At 42.7% G+C, this 7,318-nt stretch overlaps 1 protein-coding gene across 2 annotated transcripts in view; it reads left to right on the top strand.

Moving 5' to 3' along the window:
• Positions 1–4,367: 4,367 nt before the first annotated feature.
• CARS1 (cysteinyl-tRNA synthetase 1) overlaps positions 4,368–7,318 on the top strand; it is a 57,530-nt gene continuing 54,579 nt past the window's right edge. For both annotated transcript variants that reach the window (XM_044425621.1, XM_044425618.1), the window contains exon 1: positions 4,368–4,465. In XM_044425621.1, coding sequence (XP_044281556.1) covers positions 4,453–4,465 — 13 coding nt within the window. In that variant the 5' untranslated portion in view covers positions 4,368–4,452. The remainder of the gene's footprint in view (positions 4,466–7,318) is intronic.

Below are 7,318 nucleotides of genomic sequence, written 5' to 3'. Positions count from 1 at the left end.
ACAACAGCTTCACATACATTGGATGACACAATAAGCAACTCTGTTCCCATTGAAGCTGACAAATGATTGGACATACCATGGGCAGTGGCCCCCCTCCCTCCTTCCCCTTCAGCCCTTCCAGCCCATGGGCCACCAGAGAAAGAACCAGAGCTTTCCCCCCTTCCTGCCACAAGCCCTTTTGAGCTTGCTGCAGCTCCCTGTTTCCCCCCTTGCCTTTCACAATTCCCAGTTTGACACTAAAATCTATCCTGCCAAGAAACCCCAGCAGGACCACAGTGGCCTGTGGGAAACCAGGCCTTGAGAGAGGGGCTTTTGCTGAGAATAGAGTTTTGGGGGGATTTACATTCCATTATCAGAAAGATCCGTTTCTTTTTGATTCAGCCCTTTAGTCTCCACAATGAAGCAATTTCTCTTCTTTTCTCTTGAGCCTCTTTGGGTTCAGGAAAGCCTAAAAATGCGTCCCCCCCCCTTTTTTTTTTAAGAAAATCAGAGTTTGGCAGGTTGCTGTCAAAACTCTGGTTCCCTTTACAATGGGGGTTCTGAGTGAGAATGCAGGGGAGGCAGGTGACTGGGACATACTCAGAGGTACATCCCAGCCCAAATCCATCAGCTTCCCAATCAATCCCCTCTTTTCAAAGGGAACCAGTTTTGACAGCGATTTGTAAAAACTCAGATATACTTTGGGAAATATGGGAGAATGTAAATCTGTAAAGGTCAAAGGTCAGACATTGTTCCACCATGAAGACTAAAGGGGGCAAACAAGAAGAGGATCTGGCTGAGAGTGATGCGTAAACCAAAAAAAATTCCCCTTCTCAAATGAAGATTTCACATGGTTTGGTTTTCTCCTGACCGCTTGGCTTCTGCGAGCTGTCAAGAAAAATCAAGGGCAGGGGAAATGAATCTGAAGTCTTCTCTAAGCAATGTCCCCATGTAAACTGCCTCAGCTGAAATCCATGTGGTTGTACTTAAGCAAGTGCAGCTGCACAACTGTGATTTAAAATATTTTAGATTCCAATGTACAAAATGTATTTGTAAAAGGTTGCGCAGCTGCAAGCAGCCCCTTCAAGGTGCTACTGTAATTCTGAAAGGACTACCTGCACAGGGTTTGCAGAAACAGGATGGATAGTTTGCCTTCATGATCTGACTTTAAAAAAAAGTTTTAGAGGAATAACTGCCACAATGAGCCCAAAGCAGCTCCTGGCAGGGAAGCGTGGAACCCAGTGCCAACCACCTCCAAGAGCCACTTGGCTACTTTGTGGGTGGTTGGTTCTTGCCCAAGAATTCCAGGGAAGGAGTGGCATAATCCCAAATTTTATATGCATGCATGTGCCCAGAGTAATTCCTGGGGGCACAACTTTGTGCATTCAACAATATGTATTAAAAATGCTGGGTAGTGTTGGGGAAATCCAGAATGAACCCTGGTAGAAAAAGGTTGCATATATGTGCTTTTGTGTAATAAAATCAAACCTATGCCTCTTTCTCAGAGAGTAGCAGAATTTCAAGATAAGTTACTGTTGAGCATTGCTGTTACTTTAAGATGGAATTCTTAGCTGGACTGAGAAGCTGCTGTAGGCCGATAATATCTGTGGGGAAATCTGGTGTTCCCATTAGCAGCAGACAGCTGAGACAAAGGTGTCCATTTGTTTTTGAATGGACCCTGGCATATAGGTATGTGAGGGGGTGTCACATGGAGGTGGGAAGAGACCTGTTCTCCCCTGCAGAGGAAGGCAGGACGCAGTCCAACAGAGCCAAGCGCAAGGAACCAAGGTTCAATTTGGATGTCAGGAAGTACTTCCACAGGAAGTGGTTGATGCCCCATCAGTGAGGGTGTTCAAGGATAAGGTGGACATTCCCCTGGTAGGCAGGTCATGAGCAGAGCCAGCTGGAGCCAGGGGTTAGACTAGATGGCCCAGGAGACCCCTTCTGACTCACTCTGTTTTTAATCATCTAGTTCCACAGAGACAAGCACCTGCACACTGTAGGTTTCAAACCAGTTTTCCTGAATGTTACCTCAATCAGACATATTTGCATGTTTAAACAGACACAGAGGCTGATTCAAACTGCAAGGAATCTACTAAATTGACATGTAAATAAAGCAATCAGTAATATTTTCTATACTATTGTTACCAGTATTTCTGATAGGTTTAGAACATTATGTCATGCTGAAAGACATCAAGATGCTATTGTACTAACATTATCTGGACACTTAGCACTCTGTGTACGTGCCTAGCAGGTTATAAAAGTGTCTGTACATGGGCTGTGATTTTGTGGTTGAGTGTGCCTCTACCTGAGAGTGCACTGTCATTAGTTACTGCAGGAACTGAGGCACCAATTCAATAAAGAAAACCACAGAGTTTCAGATGTTTAGATCTTTCCCATGAGTCTGAGTGTTCATTCCTTGCAAACTGAAAACCGAGATTCTGTCAGTAGCTATAGTCCATCTCTACAGAACTCATTCTTCCTGAGATGTCCCGAGATATCTTTGGGAAAACTAAGTTGTGGGAGAGGGGGTACAGAACTTAGAATGTACCTGATAATCTGTTGGGTATTGTGGGGCCTCCGGTGACTGAGGAGCTTGTGCCATAGTGTTTGTGGGTTAGCATGCCATCCAAACTGGCCCATTGTCTCAGTAATCCTTATGACACCTATGCAACATGGACCACAATTTTCTCAAAATTAAAGATGGGATGGGGGTTGAGCATGTAAGAGTAGCTCAGTCTACAGCTATTTAGCAAGTTCATGGCTAACAATACAATCCCCTGCATATTTAGACAGAATGAAGCCCTACAGCTTCCAGCATTCCCAAGCCATAACACATATTTTGATGGGGTGGGTTTTTTAAATTCATGCTCTTACTAACCAGCTCTAATAGTGATTTATGCCTTACATTTGGGGGGAAATGATACCCAGTTCTGGATATTGCTCTTAAAGAAGGCTGTCAACAGGAGAAGGATGTAATTGGTTCATCTGCATATTAAAAGGCTTAAAATGTAAGCTTTCAATCCTCAAAATCTACAAATATGTGCTTCTGTTTATGGGAGCTGAGGATCACAACCAAAACAATTGATATTCATCACATTGTTTCATACACAAACAACATGGATGTTGTCACAGCAAAAGCTATCCTTAGCAGACTTAAATAGAAAACTAAGCCACGCTGGTCCATAAGAAAGTCTAAAGCCATCATTCCATAATACCAATTAATATGCACAACATTGTACACAAGCTTTCAAAATCTCCAGATCTCTTACACCAAAGATGTTATGAAAAGGGTGTGGGAAACCTGATAGGAGAAAAAAGAAAGGCTGTCTTTGATGCTGAAGCCCTGTAGTCTGAATTGCCCACCTTAATTTGAGGAAGGAAATTGACCACAAATCCTGTCTGGGTATGTTCTAAGAAGCAGATGGTGCTCTTGCTATGGAAGTTGTGTTCCTGGCCATGTTAACTGAATTCCACTTACACAGAAGGATGAAAATATCTCAAAATTTTTAGGCATATGTGATGTCATTGAACTACACCTATCATACTGGATTAGACAGTGTGAATTCAGGAAAGTTTTTGCTTTTGTTAACTGATTAGAAATAAAAAATGGGCAACTCAAAAATAGAAAAGATTTGTTAAAACCCTTTAAAACTTGGAGCTCTCTCTCTACTGCGGCAAGCTGGGTCTAAAACTTCGGTCTCAGACGTGTTCACTGGCAGTTGAGAAAGGACAATATCTCATTATTTTCATAGAGAAGAACCCTTCTTTTAAAAATATCGTGTGAAAGATGCATTTTAGATTCTATTGGTCTATTGTCCCGACTCAGTTTCTAGGAGACTGAACGACTGTTAACATGTTAGCTGGGTTGAAGAGTGGGCTGCACAGCATGGCGGGATTATACCTTCCAGTACTTCTCAGTTGAAAATCAAGCACGTTGATGCAAGACTTTGTCGTACAGACTGTAAGTATGAGCCATCAATTTAGTCTCCAATCGCCTGTCCTCTCCTGACTTCTGAGGATGGTATGCTAGAAACCTTTCCCTTAAACAAATACAATCGTTTAATCTTACAACATATTTATGATAGCCTGGAAAGGAACAGGTCACAAACGTTCCACATTTACTATCTGGAAAGGCAGTTCTAGCTGAGTGAGAAAAGAAAATTACTATCCCGCTCTGCACACGATGGCAAAACACGGCAGCCCTGAACTTGCCCCCACAAGAGGCGAAAAACAGTCCAAGGACGCGATTTTCACCCGCCCTGCTCAATCCGCACAGCCGGAGCGCACGTGGGCCAGCCAGGCTGCAACCACGTGATCCGCTTGCCCGTACAGACGCTTCCACGCGTTGCCGGGCTACCCGCGCCCGGCGGAAGTGACGACTTGGGGCGGAGCTCTGCTTCCGGACACGCTGTTGGTTGCATCAGCTTGCGAGGCATTACGGCGGCGGAGCAGAGACTGAGGAGAGTCGGGATGGCAGCTGCCGGTGAGCTTGGCGTTCTTGGGGTTCGGGAGGGGCGGTTCTTTGCGAGAGAAAGCGGGGCTGGGCGTGAGGAGGGGCGTCGAGGTGTGCCACTGTAGTGGCGGTGGCGTGATTTCCTGTTGGTGAAACTGGGCTAGCAATCTGTACAAATCCATCTCCCAACCTTGCGCAGAACTGCCCATATTCAGGCTTCGTCTGCCTTTCCTAAACTGGAGCTGTCCAGATGTTTTGGACTGCAACTCTCATCATGCACGCTGATGGGGTGTTCTCGCTGGGGATGATGAAGTTGGTAGTCTGAGATACCTGAAGGCCACTCTTTTGGGAAGGCTTGCTTTATCGTGTCATATAGGACTCCTGTGGTACTCGAATGCCAGCTGCGATTTTTTTGGCTACGTTATTTTATTATGGGTGTGCGATATTAGGCGATCTTGTGATCCTCTACAGTACTTGTTTTGAAACGGTCTGTGCTGTGACTCACTAGTTAGGGGTTGAGACTGCTCACTGGGTTCCGATCCCAAAAAGACCTTGAGCTTTACTCTGCAAATTGTTTTCGGCAAGAAACTTACTGGCATTTTTTCCACTTGCAAAAGGGCATAGCAGTAATGGGAATCTATGTAATGTGAACATTGTAAGAATGTGAGAAAAGCTCCGCTGGCTTAGAGAAAGTCCATCTGGTCCAGAATCCTGTTTCTCTGCAGTGGCCAACTAAATTGTCCCTGGGAAACCTACAGGCTGCTGTCTCGGGGCAGCTCGGATTCAGAGGTATGCAGTATCTGAATCTGAAAGTTCCATTTAGCCGCTGTTAGCTGCTTTTCCATTTCCATTGGTCATGAAGAACAAGTTAGTCTAAACCAGTGAGCATTACCATTTTCTGTGGGAATAACGCCTAGCACTGCATGGTTATGTGTTGTATGAAATAGCGTTTTCCTTTGCCTGATCTGAATCTATTGACTGTGAACCTCAGCTCTATTGCTCATTTTCTCCATACCGTTCATTATTAACTTTTATTGTGCACCCTTCATCGTTTTCCTCAGCTACAAAACCTGAAATGCTTTAACCTTCTGTCAGGGTGCCCTACCCTCTGATATTTTTTTTTTCATTTAGTACCACTTTTAGTACTATAATATTTTTGACTTGGCTTTTTATTATGATTTGTTGTAGTGATAATTGTAAACACTATGAGAATTTAAAATGCTGTGTGAACTTAAGGAGATGACTTATTATAACTTGCTCCCTGCAGACAGAATGTCAAGGTAAATAAGATATAGTGAGGATGTATGTTACGCAAATTAGAACTTGCACAATTTACCAGGGGACTCAACTAGTATTTTACCATGTAGATGTAGTACTGCTGAAAGTGGGCTGAGTTACAGCAAGATGATGCAACCTTCTGCCCAACTCTGGATGGGACTTGTAGTCTGACACATCTGGAGGAAATCAGGTTGGGGAAGGCTGTGACATTGTGAATTGGCAATTGGGCTTATGTTCATGCTATTCATCACACAAAACCTTCATGGCTGTCAACTCAGGTTCAAGTATGCCAAATGTTTTTTGTGAAGTAGCCCAGAGTAATCATCTGTGAAGGATTACTATTAGCTTTTGATTGTATTGAAGTGATTGATTGAACAGAACCTACAGCGTTATTATTGAACTAAAACATTGTTGGGTTGGGACAATGCTGCACTATTAAAATTGTTGTAGTTATGTTTCATCAAGTTGTCTCCAACTTATAGCATCCCTGTGAACGAAAGCCTTCCAAAATGTCTTCTTTTTGATAGCTCAGCTTAGCTGTCCTAAATTCAAGATTATGGCTTCCCTTATGGAGTCAATTCATCTCTTATTTGGTCTTTCTTTTCTTTTTATTCCTTTGACTTTTCCTAATATGATTGTGTTTTCCAGTGAGTCTTGCCTTCTCATGATGTGTCCAAGTATGACAGCCTCAGTTTATACGTTTTGCTTCTGGAGAAAGCTCTGGCTTGATTTGAGCTAAGTCTCACTTGTTCATTTTTCTGTCAGTCCAGGGTATCCACAAAGCCCTCCTTCAGCACCATGTCTCACATCATTTTTCTTCCTTTCAGCTTTCTTCACTGGCAAGCTTTCATACCCATACATAATGATCAGGAATACAATAGTGTGAAAAATCTTCACCTTGATCTCCAACGAAAGATTGTACATTTGATTATCTTTTCTAGCTCTTTCGTTGTTGCCCTTTCGTGACTCAGTATTCTTCGAATTTCTTGACTTGAGTCAAGGTATGCAAAACCTTTCACAAGTTCAATTTCTTCATTGTTGACATTGCAGTTTTTTAATTCTTCTGTAGTCATGATTTTTTCCCTTAATACTTGGCTGTAGTCATGATTTTGGAGTTCTTTAACTTTTATCAAGAGTTGTTTCATGTCATTGCTGCTTTCTGGCAGTAAGATATCATCTATGTATCTTAATATAATTGGTGTTTCTTCAGCCAATTTTCACTCTTTCCTTTGATTTTAGTCCAGCTTTTCTTATGAGATAAAATACACTCTTGTCTGACAAGAGTGAAAATAATTGCCTGTAGAAAATAATTCTCTTTCCCCATATTCTGTCCTTGCAGTAGCTTCTGATCCACGATACAGGGTATGCATCAGGATGCTTAACTGCTGAAGCACACTCATTTCTTTCAGGACCATCCATAGCATCTCGTGATCCACACAGTCAAAGGCTTTGCTGCAGTTCAGGAAGTGTAGACTGATCTTCTGAAATTCTGTGGTGTGCTTCAGTAACCAATATATATTTGCAGTATGATCTCAGGTACCTTTTCCTTTTTGGAATCTAGCTAGATCAGGCATATCTCATTCCATACAGTATACAATTAATTCT

Source organism: Varanus komodoensis, unplaced genomic scaffold (genome assembly GCF_004798865.1).
Source record: "Varanus komodoensis strain SLA01 unplaced genomic scaffold, ASM479886v1 scaffold16, whole genome shotgun sequence".
Taxonomy (NCBI): Eukaryota; Metazoa; Chordata; class Lepidosauria; order Squamata; family Varanidae; genus Varanus; species Varanus komodoensis.
This window is presented reverse-complemented; position numbering and strand designations above follow the sequence as displayed.